The 17144-nt window shown below is 45.5% G+C and overlaps 1 protein-coding gene across 1 annotated transcript in view; it reads left to right on the top strand.

Annotated features, from left to right (window-relative positions):
• LOC116982628 (von Willebrand factor A domain-containing protein 2-like) overlaps window positions 1-17144 on the top strand; it is a 41300-nt gene that overhangs the window by 3917 nt on the left and 20239 nt on the right. The window contains exons 2-5 of the mRNA XM_033036348.1: window positions 4703-4836; window positions 7751-7860; window positions 16105-16296; window positions 16716-16849. Coding sequence (XP_032892239.1) covers window positions 4703-4836; window positions 7751-7860; window positions 16105-16296; window positions 16716-16849 — 570 coding nt within the window. The remainder of the gene's footprint in view (window positions 1-4702; window positions 4837-7750; window positions 7861-16104; window positions 16297-16715; window positions 16850-17144) is intronic.

The raw sequence follows: 17144 nt of genomic DNA, 5'->3' as shown, positions 1-17144 counted from the left end.
ACTCCCCATCCTCCCACTCATAACAAGGGCAGAGTCCCCCTTGTCCTCACCTTCCACCCTACCTGCCGTCACATACAACAAATAATCCTCTGACATTTTTGCCACCTCCAATGAGATCCCACCACTGGCCACATCTCCCCATCTCCTCCCCTGTCTGCTTTCCGCAGAGACCACTCCCTCCGTAACTCCCTGGTCAATTCATCCCTTCCCACCCAAACCACCCCCTCCATTGGCACTTTCCCTTGCAAGCGCAGGAAATGCTACACTTGTCACTTTACCTCCCCCCTTTACTCCATTCAAGGACCCAAGCAGTCTTTCCAGGTATAGCAGAGGTTAATCTGCACCTCCTCCAACCTCATCTATTGCATCCGCTGCTCTAGATGTCAGCTGCTCTACATTGGTGAGACCAAGCGCAGGCTTGGCGATCGCTTTGCCCAACACCTCTGCTCAGTTTGCAACAACCAACCTGATCTCCCAGTGGCTCAGCACTTCAACTCCCCCTTCCATTCTGAATCCGACCTTTCTGTCCTGGGCCTCTTCCAGGGCCAGAGTGAGGCCCACTGTAAATTGTAGGAGCAGCACCTCATATTTCGCTTGGGCAGTTTGCACCCCAGCGGTATGAACATTGACTTTTCCAATTTCAGGTTGTCCCTGCTTTCTCCTCCCCTTCCCAGCTCACCTTCAGCCCACTGTCTCCGCCTCTTCCTTTCTTCTTCACCCCCCCCCCCCACCCCCACACCCGTCTGAAGAAGGGTCTCGACCCAAAACGTCGCCTATTTATTTCGCTCGATAGATGCTGCCTCACCCACTGAGTTTCTCCAGCATTTTTGCCTACCTTCTATTTACCTACAGCAGGTTGACCAAAACTGAACAAAATACTCCAAGTGCAATCTCATCAACATCTTGTACAACTGTCACATAACGTCCCAACTTCTACGTTCATTTCTCTGACTGATGAATGCTAACATGCCAGAGGTCATCTTCACCATCCTATCTATCAGCAACGTCACTTTCAGGATATTCTACTTGTACTCCTGGAGCCCTCTGCCCCACAACACTACCCCAGGCTCCTACCATTCCCTGCAATTGAACCGCAGGAAGCTTTTAAGGTGCAGGCATTTCAGGTACAGTTTTAGATGCATTGAGGGACAAAGGTAAAGATATTAAAGGCAGATTTCCCTGAATGACCAGATACAGGGAGAGAGTAAAGTGAAGCAGAATATAAGAGCCTGTGACATATGGTAGGTTATTGAAATCAGCGAGAATCAGGTTAAATTCAAAAAGCTCAGTGGATTTAAAGGGGAAATAAACAAAGAGTGAACTAGAGAAAAGGCTATCAGCAAATGTAGAAAATGTGGCAATAACATTTTTTTTTAAATGTGTATATGCATACGAATAGGAAAGAAGAGATAGAAAACTTTGTTTTGTTTAAAAGATGAACAATAAATTAAAAAAATAAAACATTGTCTTATAATTCTTAGTAAAATTGCTCAGACAATTTATTTTTTAATTTTTAGCTTTTCATTAGTTGTTATACTATTCTTTCAAAGTTTCCTTTTATCAGGATCTGTGCAAGCTTTTGCCATTTTAAATGTTTTGACTATTTTTATGTTGCCACTTGATTCTTCAGTCTTCAATGGCTTTCCTTTGGTGAATAGATCTCATACTTGTACTGTGGAGCAAGGAACTGCAGATGCTGGTTTAAACCGAAGATAGACACAAAATGCTGGAGTAACTCAGCGGGACGGGCAGCATCTCTGGACAGAAGGAATGGGTGACGTTTCGGGTCAAGATCCTTCTTCAGTGAAGTCCCATATTGATAATGCTTTCATTTTTAATTACCAAGTCTAGTACCCACTCTCTCTTTCCTACAAGTTCTATAACCTGGTATATTTGTTTCCAATCCTGACTATATTGCAGATTGATCTAAATATATAGATATTCATTTTCATTTACACTGAATGAGTTCCATTGATTTTCAGCATTAAATGACCTGGATAATTTTCTCGGGAACAAAGAAACATCCCTGCTATTATGTGAAAATATAAACTTTTCTTGCTCTGCCACCTAGTGGGGAGAAGCATGAGTGGTGGCACTGATTATAACTGGTTGTAAACACAAAAAGCTGAAGTAACTCAATGGGTCAGGCAGCATCTTTGGAGAATCTCAGTCTAACCCACGACAGAAGGGGGAGGAGTTGTAGTTTGATAGCCACAGGGAAGAAGGATCCCCTGTGGCGTTCTGTCCTGTATCTTGGTGGAACCAATCTGTTGCCGTAGGTACTCCTCAGGTTGACCAGTGTATCATGGACGTGGTGAGCTGTATTGTCCAGGATGCTCCGCAGTTTGAGGAGATAGATTCTTGATTGGTACGGGCGTCAGGGGTTATGGGGAGAAGGCATGAGAATGGGGTTAGGAGGGAGATACAGATCAGCCATGATTGAATGGTGGAGTAGACTTGATGGGCCGAATTGCCTGATTCTGCTCACTTATGACCTTATGCTCCCTGAGCTGCTTATAGTTTCCAACATTTTGTGTTTTTTTACATTAGTTTTTATACGTTTTGGATACAATGGTAATACACATATTGGCAGCTCTGATATTTGATCATGGCCATGTTTGTTATACTTAGGTGGCAGAGTAGCCAGTGTTGAATCTCCCCTGGTCTGCATGAATGTACACAGAACCCATTCCTCTGTTAGTTTCCACCATCAGTGACTCAATGATGCAAATACCTTAACTCCAATACGTTTAACTTTAATACTTGGTTAAATGGCATCCATTATCTCTATCCTAAAACGTCTTGTGGTTCTAATGGCTAAACCGTTCATCTATTGTTTCCCTGTGTTAATGGCTGTTCATAGCCGGCATATGTCATGCTTCTCGATTATACATTGATCTCGCTTATTCTAATCTCTCATCCATATCTTAGCAGATAGTGAAAGGCTTGGAGAGAGTGAATGTAGAGAGGATGTTTCCATTAGTGGGAGAGTCCAGGACCAGAGGTCATAGCCTCAGAATTAAAGGACATTCCTTTAGAAAGGAGATGAGGAGGAATTTCTTCAGTCAGAGGGTGGTGAATCTGTGGAGATCTTTGCCACAGAAGTCTGTGGAGGCCAAGTCAATGGATAGGCAGTGATAGATCGATTCTTGATTAGTGCGGGTGTCCGGGATTATGAGGAGAAGGCAGGAGAATGGGGTTAGGAGGGAGAGATGGATCAGCCATGATTGAATGGCGGAATAGACTTGATGGGCTGAATGGCCTAATTCTGCTATCACTTATGACCTTATGACCATGTGTTTCGGTTTGAGGGTTTGGTGTTTCTCGAGGAGTACATTGGATTCCATTTCCATAGTCATGCTACATTTGCTGCATCTCATTATTGTGAGATATATGAATATGCATGCATTTCTTGATGAGCCTTTGAGTGCATACAGCTTATTCAGTGATCATTTTCCAAACCACTTATGTCAAGTGTCTCCCTGCTGTGACAATGCTGCTTTTGTTTAGAACATAGAACAGTACATCACAGGAATGGGCCCTTTGGCCCTCAATGTTTGGGTCGAACATGATGCCAAGATAAACTGATCTCATCTGCCTGGGCATGATCCATAGCCCTTTGTTCCCTGCACTTCCATGTGCCTATCTGACGGTCCTTTAAACGCCACTATCGTATCTGCCTCCACCGCCACTCCTCGCAGTGCGTTTCAAGCCCCCACCACTCTCTGATAAACTTGCCCCGTACATCTCCTTTAAGCTTTCCTCCTCTCAGCTTATATAGATACCCTCTAATGTTGGACATTTCCACCCTGGGAGAAAGGCTCTGACCATCTACTCTGTCTAAGCCTCTCATAATTTTATATACTTCTATTAAGTCTCGAATCAACCTCTGGCATTCCAGAGGTTATAAAAGAGAGCATTTTTTTATACAGTTGCACAATATAAACACAAAACCGACTATTCTTGTATGCTTCAGAAGGAACTGCAGATGCTGGAAAAACCAAAGGTAGATAAAAATGCTGGAGAAACTCAGCGGGTGAGGCAGCATCTTTGGTGCGAAGGAATAGGTGACGTTTCAGGTTGAGACACTTCTTCAATCTACTTGTAAGCTACTGTTTTAAAAGGCTTGAAGACTGTTTTTCACATGTCAAAGATTCCTACACTAACCATATAACCTTTTAATATGACTCTCTCCTCCCTAACAGTGAGATTTTGCTGAGAGCTTTATCTCAAACCCTTTATGCGACACAACATGCAATGGTAAAATGAATATGTTCAGTTGTAGTTTAGTTTAGAAATACGGAAACTGGCTCTTCTGCCTACCAAGTCCGCACCGACCAACATTCCCCGCACATTAACACTACCCTACACACACTAGGAACAATTTTGACATTTTATACCAAGCCAATTAACCTACCAACCCGTGCGATTTTGGAGCGTGGGAGGAAACCGAAGATCTCGGAGAAAACACACGCAGGTCATGGGGAGGACGTACAAACTCCGTACAGACAGCACCTGTAGTTGGGGTTGAACCCTGGTTTCTGGCGCTGTAAGGCAGTAGCTCTACCGTTATGCCACCAGGCCACCCTTAAAATGTATTCTTTACACATTGAGTTTTGAGCAATCTGTGTGGCCACTTGTAAAAACTGTGTGTGAAGTCAAAAGACTGCTAATTGTGTTTCATTTCTGTTTTTCTCCCTAGTAATTCAGTGTTCTTCCTCTATTGATGTTTTGTTGTTGATGGATGGATCTTATAGCATTGGGAAAGGAAGCTTTGAAAGATCAAAACACTTTGCTGCCAAACTGTGTGATATTCTTGACATTAATCCTGACAGAGTAAGTGAAAACGACTATAATAAAATTAGATAGAAATTAGGAACATGCAGCTCATTCTAAAATTGAATAGATAATATTTTTGTTGTGAAAGTAATATTTGCACTTTTCTAATGGTTTAATTTGCCTGCTCAGACTTAATTATCAAAACTTCCAATACTTTTTCTACACACAGTACAATCAAATTCATGAATATCGACACAAAAAGCCGGAGTAACTCAGTGGGACAGGCAGCATCTCTGGAGAGAAGGAATGGGTGACGTTTCGGGTCGAGTCCCTCCTTCAGTCTCGTCAGGGGAAAGGGAAAAGAGAGATATAGACGGTGATGGAGAGAGATATAGAACAAATGAATGAAAGATATAGATAGATGTCACGACCTGGGATTCAAACTAGCATTAGCAAATTTGCAGATGACACAAAGCTGGGTGGTAGTGTGAACTGTGGGGAGGATGCAATGAGAGTGCAGGATGACTTGGACAGGTTGGGGGAGTGGGCAGATGCATGGCAGATGATGTTTAATGCGGATAAATGTGAGGTTATCCACTTTGGTAGCAAAAACAGGAAGGCAGATTATCATCTAAATGGTGTCAAGTTGGGAAATGGGGAAGTGCAACAGGATCTGGGGGTCCTTGTACATCAGTCTATGAAAGTAAGCATGCAGGTACAGCAGGCAGTGAAGAAAGCGAATGGCATGTTGCCCTTTATAACAAGAGGAATCGAATATAGGAGCAAAGAGGTCCTTCTGCAGTTGTACAGAGCCCTAGTGAGACCACACCTGGAGTATTGTGTGCAGTTTTGGCCCCCTAATTTGAGGAAGGACATTCTTGCTATTGCGGGAGTGCAGCGTAGGTTTACAAGGTTAATTCCCGGGCTGGTGGGACTGTCATATGCTGAGAGAATAGAGCAGCTGGGCTTGTACACTCTGGAGTTTAGAAGGATGAGAGGGCACCTCATTGAAACACATGATTGTTAAGGGCTTGGACACGCTAGAGGCAGGAAACATGTTCCCAATATTGGGGGATTCCAGAACCAGGGGCCACAGTTTAAGAATAAGGAGTAAGCCATTTAGAACGGAGTCAAGGAAACACTTTTTCTCACAGAGAGTTGTGAGTTTGTGGAATTCTCTGCCTTGGCGGTGGAGGCGGATTCTCTGGATGCTTTCAAGAGAGAGATAGCGGAGTCAGGGGATATGGGGAGAAGGCAGGAACGGGGTACTGATTGGGGAAGATCAGCCATGATCACATTGAATGGTGGTGCTGGCTCGAAGGGCCGAATGGCCTACTCCTGCACCTATTGTCTATTTGACCCAAAACATCACCCATTCCTTCTCTCCAGAGATGCTGCCTGTACCGCTGAGTTACTCCAGCATTTTGTGTCTATTTTCAGATTAAACCAGCATCTGCAGTTCCTTCCTGAACACAGTCTAGTTCATATTATAGGCTTCTGTGGCTGTGACAACTGACCAGACCTTTGGGAGTTTACGATGATGATGATGATTCTTTATTGTCACTTGTACCTAGCTAGGTGCAGTGAGATTCTTTGTTTTTGCAGACAAAGTACACTAAAGAGTCGCCACAAAGGGGCCGACAAAGTGACAAAAAGTATTCATCCCTACTCTGTCCCCCCAACCCACCCACTGGGACCTTCTTATTTCTTGGCCAAATGACCCATCCAACTCAGACCGACCCCGTCCTCTGCCCGACCTTGAGTCCCCCGACCAGACCTCCCCACATGGACACTGACCCGACCTTGACCCGAACCGACCCGATCTCGGGGCACCAACTCGACTGCCCCACCTCAAGCACTCGCTCCGTGCCAGCCTCTCCACCCGTGGTGGGCGAGTCCTCCTCTGTCCTCCGGCCATGGTGGGAGAATCGGGCCCGCTCACCAGGAGTGTCCCTGTTCACCAGGAGTGTCCCTGTTCACCAGGAGTGTCCCTGTTCACCAGGAGTGTCCCTGTTCACCAGGAGTGTCCCTGTTCACCAGGAGTGGTCCTGTACACCAGGAGTGGTCCTGTTCACCAGGAGTGTCTCTATTCACCAGGAGTGTCCCTGTTCACCAGGAGTGTCCCTGTTCACCAGGAGTGTCCCTGTTCACCAGGAGTGGTCCTGTTCACCAGGAGTGTCCCTGTACACCAGGAGTGTCCCTGTTCACCAGGAGTGTCCCTGCCCCCTGCTCACCCTTTTAAAAAAAATCAAAATTGTTTACAAACAGTGTTTATTCAATTATGCATGTGCAGAGTACTAACAAAATCAAGAATGCCATTGGCAGTTTACAATCAAACAGTTATCAGATTAATATATTGTCAACTTTTTCTACAATACACTCTACCTCCCGTGGCGACCAGCATTCACGGAAGGCCTCCAGAGTTCCCGTGGACACCGCGTGCTCCCTCTCCAGGGACACGCTGGCATGGACGTTGGCCCGGATGAGGGGCAGCCCCCTTGCTCACCGGGAGATTATGTCTGAAGAAGGGTCTAGTCACCCATTCCCTCTCTCCAGAAATGCAGTCTGTCCCGTTGAGTTACTCCAGTATTTTGTGTATATCTTCGGGAGATTTATAGATTTGGCACATTTATAGATTCATGCAGAAATCTTCAAATTTTTGTCAGTGATTCAGCAATCTTCACAACAGATGACATGTTAACTATGTTTTTTTTAATTGGTATATTGGATGTGGCACAGATCTGATTATCTGAATTTTGACATTCAGTATCGAGTCAATTATCAAAAGACAACATTTGTCTTGAATTTAATTTTTTATTTCTTATGAGTCAATTTCTTCTGAAATTTTGTGCATGCTTTCAAAGTTAAATTTTACACAATACATGCAAAAATAGTGTCATAATGATTACATCTGTCAATGTTCAAATCTAATTTGGGCCTGCTGTTAAATATATTATTTTCCTTTAAATAGGTTCGCATTGGAGTAATCCAATTCAGTTCAAAACCTGAGGTAGAATTTGGGCTGGAAACTCACCCTACAAGAAAAGAAGCCAAAGACGCCATCAAAAAGATTACTTTCAGGCATGGATGGCCATTGCATGACTCGTGGAGAGTATTAGTTTAAATAAAACAACTGATAGGAGATATATTAGAAGATAAAATGTGGAACAATACAGCACAGGAACAGTGTAGGAAGGAGCTGCAAGTGCTGGTTTACACCGAAGATAGACACAAAATGCTGGAGAAACTCAGCGGAACAGGCAGCATCTCTGGAGAGAAGGAATGGGTGACGTTTCGGGTCAAGTCGCTTCTCCAGCATTTTGTGTCTAACTTTAGCACTGGAACTGACTGTGCAGCCAACCATGTCTGTGCCGGCTATGATGCCAAATTAATCTGATCCCATCTGCCTACTTGTTGTCTGTTTCACTCCAATCCCAATCTGTTTAGTTTAGTTTAGTTTATATTAGAGATACAGCGTGGAAACAGGCCCTTTGGCCCATCGGGACCACGCACACCAATTTTTTTCACCCAGAGTGTTGTGAATCTGTGGAATTCTCTGCCACAAAAGGCAGTGGAGGCTAATTCACTGGATGTTTTCAAGAGAGAGTGAGATTTAGCTCTTAGGGCTAATGGAATCAAGGGATATGGGGAGAAAGCAGGAACAGGGGTACTGATTTAGGATGACCTGCCATGATCATATTGAATTGCGGTGCTGGCCTAATGGTCTACTCCTGCAGTTATTGCAGACCGAATGGCCTACTCCTGCACCTATTTTCTATGTTTCTATGTGTCTATGTGCCTATTAATCCCTCTCTTCTTGTATTGCCACTTTCAGGGAGCTATGGACTCACACTCCAACGTTCCTCTGTACATAAAGGCTCCTAAGGAACTTTCTATGTACAATATACTTCCACCTCTCATTTGACCTCCCAAAGTGCAACAGTATTAAACTTCCCGGAAGAAGGGTTTCGGCCCGAAACGTCGCCTATTTCCTTCGCTCCATAGATGCTGCTGCACCCGCTGAGTTTCTCCAGCATTTTTGTGTACCTTCGATCTTCCAGCATCTGCAGTTCCTTCTTGAACACTTTGTCTACTCCACTGCGATATCTCCTCAAGGTATGCCTACTTTGAAGAAGTTCTCCTCCTCTCTCCGGAGACAGTTTCACAACCTCCTCTCTAATGGAAGAAGGGTTTCGGCCCGAAACGTCACCTATTTCCTTCGCTCCATAGATGCTGCTGCACCCGCTGAGTTTCTCCAGCATTTTTGTGTACCTTCGAACTTCCAGCATCTGCAGTTCCTTCTTGAACACGACAGTATTAAACTTCACTGTCATTTCTCTGCCCAAGTTTTCAACCGATCTATTCCTGCTGTATCCAATAGTCAAGAGTAAAGAGTGTTTAATTGTCATATGTACCAACAACGGAACAACAGGGCGGCACGGTGGTGTAGTGGTAGAGTTGCTGCCTTGCAGCGCAAACAGCGCCAGAGACCCGGGTTTGATCCCGACAGTTGGCTTGGTAAAATGTAATTTGTCTCTAGCGTGTGCAGGATAGTATTACTGTGCGGGGATCGCTGGTCAGCGCCGACTTGGTGGGCTGAAGGACCTGTTTCCGCACTGTATCTCTAAACTAAACTAAACAATGAAATCCCTACTTACAGCAGCTTAGCAGGCCTGTAGACACGGTACAGTGATAATACATAATAAACAGAAAATCAACAAGTTAATAGCATCAGTGCTAATGCAACAAAAAGCCAGAAGTCCTTAAAGCAACTGAAGATGTCTATAGATCAGTCTCTTAAATGCTACAAAACAATCCTAAAAAAAAGCACTGTCCCACTGTACGAGTTCATTCAAGAGATCTCCTGAGTTTAAAAAAAAATCAAACTCGTGGTAAGCACGCAGAATGAATGTAGCGGGTACGTCGGAGCTCGGGGACATCTCTCAGCGGCTCGTAACGCTAACGGCAGGTACTCGGGAAGACTCGCTAATGGCAGGTAAGCTCGGGAAGACCCGTGAAGATTTTTCAATATGTTGAAAAATGTCCACGAGAGCCCTGAGTACTTACGAGCGGCCATTACCGTAAATCTCCGAGTTCGAATCAGGGTAAACTCGGGGAGAACTCCTGAATGAACTTGTACAGTGGGACAGGGGATTGTTTTGTAGCGTTCAAGAGCATGATAGTTGTTAGGAAGAAGCTATTCCTGAATCTAGTGTTCACAATTTTTGGACTCCTATACATTCTTCACAATGGTAAGAAATGAGAGCATGTCTGTGGTGGTGTGGGTCTTTAATGAATCTGGCTGCATTTTTGAGTCAGGGCTTTCAATGGTATGCGGGTTTGGTACCCGTGATGGATCAAGTGGTGTCAACCACTTTGTGCAATGTCCTTCCTTCCTGGCATCCTTTCCCCCTCCCACACCTTCACCAATGTTCATATCACCCGCAAATGTCTTAATCAGATCTCAATTGGGTGCAAAATTGGTTTGGAGATAGGGGGTAGAGGGTGGTAGTAGAAGGTTGTTTGTCAGAGTGGAGGCTTGAAACCAGCCATGTGCTGCAGGATTCTGTACTGGGTCTTCTGTTATTTGCCCTCTGTATTAATAATTTGGATGACAATGCAGGTAGCTCGATTGCCAAGTTTACAGATGGCATCACAATTTGTCGCATGGTGAGAAACCCTCTCTCATGATACGACTGGGAAAGTGGGCAAAAGAATGGCAGATGGAATTTAATTCAGACACATGTGATGGATATATTTTGTCAAATTTAAACTAGGGTAGGACATATATAGAGTATGGCAAGGCCCTGGAGAGTGCAGAGAACTTGGAGTACAAGTACATGTGGGCAGCATAGTGTCGCAGTGGTAGAGTTGTTGCCTTACAGCGCCAGGGACCGGGTTCAATCCTGACTATGAGTGCTTGTCCGGAAGGAGATTGTACGTTCTCCCTGTGACCTGCGTAGGTTTTCTCTGAGATCTTCATTTTCCTCCACACTCCAAAGACGTGCAGGTTTGTAGGTTAATTGACTTGCTTATAAATGTAAAATTGTCCTTAGTGAATGTAGGGTAGTGTTAATGTGCGGGGATCGCTGGTCGGTGCGGACTCGGTGGGCCGAAGGGCCTGTTTCGTGCTGTATCTTTAAAAACCTTTTAAAAATAAAAAAAACTATGTAGTCATTTGGAAGTGGCAACACTGGCAGGATAAGGTGGAGAAGAAAACATGTGGCTTGCTTGCCTTCATAAGCCAAGACACTGAGTACAAAAGTTGGAACGCCATGTTACAGTTGTACAAAATGTAGGTGAGGCGCCTTTTGGAATATAGTGTGCAGTTCTGGTCCTACACTGCAGGAAAGATGTCATTAAACTAGAGAAATGATTCTCACGGAATTTACCTGAATTAAAGGGCCTGAGTTTAGTTTAGTTTTAGTTTATAGATACAGCGTGGAAACAGGCTCTTCGGCCCACCGAGTCCGCGTCGAACAGCAATCCCCGTACACTAACGCTATCCTACACACACTGGGGACAATAAACTAAACTCAACTAAACTTGTGTGACACCATTGCAGTTACAGTGGAAGTAAAGATAGGAAAAATGCAAGGCCTGCAAATGATGTAGGTTTGAATATTGGGCCTACACTAGTTTATGGGTAGACTGTTCCGAAATCCTGATAACAGCAGTGAAGAAACTTACTGTTTAGAAGTATGCGATTTCAAACTTTTGTGCATTCTGCTTTTAAAGGGGTTCTGAAGGATAGAGTTTTCACACAAAGACTAATTGGTATTTGGATTGTGATGGCAGAAGAGGTGATGGAGGCAGGCACACTATAACATTTAAGAGGCATCCAGACAGGTAGTTGAATGAACAGGACAATGATGCTGGTGTAACGGCACTTGGTGGTTAAGCTGTGTTATGCAGAACCCTCGTCAGAAGTCGGGACTGTCACGTGACAGGATTTCTTCGCGGGGTTTTGAGTTAAGAGGTGTGTTCAGTTAGCTAGTGCTCTTTGCGATGACAACAACTTAAAACCGTTTCTCTCGACTAAGTGCACGTGTATTTCAAATGCTATTTTGTTAATGAAACTATTTGCTCTACCCGCTTGCTCACGCTACACTGGTAAGTAGGATTAATCGGGGTGATGATTACAGGGCTGCCAACATTGGGTGAGAGTTGGGAGTGAGAAATTGCGGGAGACCAAGCCCGAGGGAGCATAGCGACTGGGGGGGGGGGGAGGAGGGTGTCCCCCTCCCATTGGAATTGTGCAATATGGTGCATACTGCAGCGAGTCTTTTAACTAACACTTGAATACAATATTTATGCTTTAAATTGAATTGGAGCGTTTTTGAAAGGGGGGGGGGGGAACTGTGCGATCACTGACCACTGGCCTTGGGGGTACCCGGTGAGGGAATGGAGCAACCGAGCGGGGAGAGGGCGTGGAAGAAGGATGTCCCCCCTCCAAGGGTAGGAACATTTTGAAATTTGATGTATTAAAATCATGTTTTAGTGCACTGTAGAAGTATGATTTCAATGTTTTTTGTATGAAGTATTTTTAAGAGGTAACTTTTTAAGGGGTAACTTTATCCACACAAAGGGTGATGGGTGTATGGAACAAGCTGCCAGAGGAGGTAGTTGAGGCAGGGACCATCCCAACATTTAAGAAAAAGTTAGACTGCTACATGGATAGGACAGGTTTGGAGGTATGGACCAAAAGCAGGTGGCGTAGCTGGGACATGTTGGCGGGTGTGGGCAAGTTGCGCCGAAGGGCCTGTTTTCACACTGTATCACTCTATGACTACATTATACCTCCACCATGCATGAATGATTCAAAATCAAGTGATCGAGTTTTATTGCCATATACTCAAGCATAGAAACATAGAAAATAGGTGCAGGAATAGGCCATCGGCCCTTCGAGCCAGCACTGCCATTCAATATGATCATGGCTATTCATCTAAAATCAGTACCTCTCTCCTGTTTTTTCCCCATATCCCTTGATGTTGTTAGCCTCAAGAACTAAATGTAACTCTCTCTTGAAAACATCCAGTGAATTGGCCTGCACTGCCTTCTGTGGCAGAGAATTCCACAGATTCACAACTTTCTGTGTGAAGAAAGTTTGTTCTCAACTCAGTCCTAACTGGCCCCTCCTTTATTCTTAAACTGTGACCCATGGTTCTGAACACCCCCAACATCGGGAACATTTTTCCTGCAGTTACAGTAAGTGAAAATCTAGTAGGCAAGCAGGATGCTTTCACCAACCACCCCCATTTGAAGTCCACTTTCTTCCACCGTATCTACCCAGTGCTTGGTACTTACTTCCAGCAGCCAATGGTTGTCCTCCAGGATGCACTCTCTCTCCTCTCAACCCCCTCTCTCTCTCTCTCCCCTCCATCTCTCTTTCCCCGCTCTCTCTCCTCTCTCCCTCTCTGTTTCTCCTCTCACCCCTCTCTCTCCCCTGTTTCCCCCTCTCACTCTCTCCCCTTCCCTCTCCCTTCTCTCTCCCCCTCTCTCTCCCCCCCCTCTCTCTCCTCTCTCCCCCTCTCTCTCCCATCTCTCTTCCCCCTCTCTCCATCCCACCTCACTATCCCCCGTCCCACCTCACTCTCCCCCTCTCTCTCGTCCCCTCTCTTCCCCCCCTCTCCCTCTCTCACCCCTCTCTTTCCCCTAACTCTCTCTCCCCCCCTCTCTTTCTTCTCTCTCCCCCTCTTCTCTCCCTCCCCCTCTCTCCCCCCCCCTCGCATCCCCTTCTCTCTGCCCCCTCTCTCTCTTTCTCCCTCCCTCTCTATCTCCCCCTTTCTCCCTCTCCCTCTCCACACACTCTCCCCTCTCTGTCTCTCCTCTCCTCTCTCTCTCTTCCCCCCCCCTCTCTCTCTCTCTCTCTCTCTCTCTCTCTCTCTCTCATCTCTCTTTCTTCCTCTCTCCTCCTCTCTCTCTCTCCCCCATATCTCCCTCCCACCTCACTCTCCCCCTGGCTCTCTCTCGCCTCTCTCTTCCTCCTCTGTCTCTATCTCCTCTTTCTCTTTGCCCCCCCATCTCTCTCTCTTTCCCCGATTCTCTCCTTCCCCCTCTCTCCCTCTTCCCCCTCTCTCTTTTACCACCCCTCTCTTCCCCCTCTCTCTCCCATTCTCTCCTACCCTCTCCACCCCCTCTCTCTCTTCCCTCTTTCGTCCCTCCCACCCCTCTCTCCCCCCCCCCCACCTCACTCTCCCCCCCCCCCTTTCTCCCCTACCTCTTTCCCCTCTCACTCTTCTCTCTCTCCATTCACCTCTATCTCTCCCCTCTTTCTCCTCTCACCCCCCTCACTCTCTCCCCAATGTCTCCCTGTCTCCTTCCCCCCTCTCTCTCTCTCCACCTCCCTTTGAGAGTCTGTCCCTTCGGCACAGAGACTCTCGCGGCAGCGGCGCTTCCGACGCCTCCGACGGCCCGGGACACTCGCACTGTCCGGAGCGCTCCATGTCCGAAGCTGCAGCGAGCGACTCGCTAGCCGCGCAAATACAAGATTCAAAATGTGGAAAGTGGGAGCAATTTGGCTTAAATGGTAATTTTAAGTCCATTAAGATCTGTATAGAGTCATTTATGCAACATGTACATGACTTAGGTATGTTGCAAAGCCTACCTGAAGCGTCCTTGAAAATCTTCCGTTGCGGGTGTGCGCGATTTTGGCGCCGTTTAGAGGGGGCGGGTTTAAAACGCGATTTTCTCTAAGCTGTTCCAATCGAAAATGTTCAGCCTAGTTAATTATTAACGAAAAATCGCTGGAAGACCCCGTCGCAAAAGCTATTATTAGGGTTAAAGGCCTTGAATAATAGTTATAGTAGTTTAAAAATCAATCTCTAAACCCGCGACCGTCAGCAACCGCAGGGTCTCATAAAGCAAATAGCAGAAGTTAGGTTGTATATTTTTACATTCAAAAGGGCTTCTAAAGATCCCTTTATACAAAGTTTAATATTGCGAGTAGCTCAATTTGGGGCCCATTATATCCCGCAGTATTTTTCTCGGCATTTGGGGCACAAATCTACCGCAATGTGAACGTTCTAAACCAGCGCGTTCCACAGGGACCCACTGGAAAGCTGATTTAAATGGGCATTTATTTACAGCAATTAAACACTAAATTCCTTCCATTTGGCCTATAAATTAATGTAAATGAGATTTAAAAATCATGTTTTATTGTGAATTATTTGTGAATATTATTTGGACATTTAGGCTATTTAAAAATGTTAATCATTTATTAAGAAATGGATAGATGTTTAGATCTAGTAATTGAAGTCTGAAATTAGCTACAATTAGGTAACTAACTAATTATATGCTTTAATTTCAGGTCATCCAAGTAAGATTATTTTATATTTGTTTCAGAATGCTTCAATCTATGATAACTGAAAATTTCATTCAGTTCTCTTAATTTTTAAGAAAGTTATGGGCTTTTGACTGTTCACGATCACAGCTTTTTTGTTATGTCCATAGAAAATCAATAGGGAACAAGATGCTAATTTCCCAGTATGAAAATGGCCATAACTTTTTAAATACTTGAGATATGAAAGTGAATTAGGTGTCAAATTAAACTTATTTTTATGCTTTATCTGATGGGATAAATTACAGACTTGATTTTTAAAATCTCAAAATGTTGTAACATTGCTACATGACTGGCCCAATTTGTCCATGATGATTAAGTTGGCATTCTGCGTGCCCAGGGACTGGCTGCCGTTCCCAGATCAGCTCGCGTCCCAGGGACTGGCCGCAGTTCTCAGGTCGGCTCGCCTGCCCCGACCCGGCAAAAACGAATTGAAAAAAAAAAATGCGGTTTTTCGGGTTACGGGCCGAAAACCCGTATATTGCATATTGGGAACAGTTTGCAAAAGATCTAAACACACTACTGAGGACTCCTCGTATTTATACTTAATTAATAATCCATGGCCATTCCGAAACACCCCCCTCCCCCCCCCCCCCCCCCCCCCCCCCCAGGTTTTACAACTGATTCACCTGGTTAGTTCCAGCTCCGGCTGCTTCATGTTGTCGGCGTCTGCACATCCAACCAAGAAAGAGAAGAGCCGCCAACTCACAGCCGCCAACTGACGCGCTTCCCCGGACCGCACAGATCCCTGGCACGCGGCGCTAAGGGACAAATTGCGCAGGGACTGAACTCAGCGTGAGAACTCGGTCGTGAGCGTGAGGGCGTGAGAAATTGCTCCAGGGCGTGAGTCTCACGTCGAAAGCGTGAGAGTTGGCAGCCCTGTGATTAGCATAGATCAAATGGACTGAAGGGACTATTTCTATGTTAACCAACTCAGCAAATTCTCTCAAAGCATTAACCCATGATGTTCTCTCAATGTCGTACAGAGGTGGGAGCACAGAGATTGGTAAAGCAGTAACATATGCGCTGGACAAAGGGTTTCAAGGAGGACGGGAAGATGCTCTGAAAATCGTCGTGATTCTCTCTGATGGTAAATCACAAGACAATGCAACAATGCCACTGAGGCTTGCAAGGAACAGCGGAATGACAATATTTGCAGTCGGAATCAGGCACCCAGGGTAAGATCATATCGCTGAGCGGTTGTGATGCTAATGGTGTGTCCCACTTTGGCGATTTTTTAGGCAACTATAGGTGACTAGTTTGTCGCCACATGTTCGCCAGTGATTGCTGGGAGCAGTCTCATCAGTCCCGCAAAAAGTCGTAGCATCTTTCTGGTTGCCGCTAAATTTTCAACATGTTGAACATTTTTTGGCGACAGTGGGTTTGACGCCAATGCGCGTCGCTTGACTTCTCCTGACGTAGGTGCTGTCGGAGGTTGTCGCCAGGATGGCGTAGGTTGACGTTGGTTTTTTGGCAACCTGCTATGACTATGACAGTCACCAGCAGTTGCCTAGAAAATCGCCAAGTGGGACAGGCCAATAATTCAGTTGTTAAGCAGCAGAATGTGTATTGAGCTCACACTCTATGCCATTTAAAGGTGGAACGAACTGGACACTATCGCTAACCATCCCAGCGACAAGCATGTGTTTTACGCAAAGCATTATGATGATGCAGTCAATGGTCTGTACACCACACTGACACAATCCACTGTCTGTTCTGATGTCCATCCAGGTAGGCAATTTTGACTGTCTCCTCTGTCGTAGAGTCATAGAGTTATGGAGGGATACAACGTGGAAACAGGGCCTTCGGCCCAACTTGTCCACACCGGCCACCATGTCCCAGCTACACTAGTCCCTGACTGCGTTTGTCTCCGCTACAGACAACTGCAGCAACTTTCAGTATCTACTCACAAAAATCAATCTGCTGGAAGAACTCAGCAGCAACTGTGGCGGGAAAGGGACAGCTGACGTTACCAATCGAAACCTTACATCAGGGCTGGATGATGGTCAGCATAGAAGCAATGGGC

Source organism: Amblyraja radiata, chromosome 1, assembly GCF_010909765.2.
Source record: "Amblyraja radiata isolate CabotCenter1 chromosome 1, sAmbRad1.1.pri, whole genome shotgun sequence".
NCBI classification, from domain to species: Eukaryota; Metazoa; Chordata; class Chondrichthyes; order Rajiformes; family Rajidae; genus Amblyraja; species Amblyraja radiata.
Note: the sequence above shows the minus strand (reverse complement) of the source record. Positions and strands in the feature narration are given on the sequence as shown.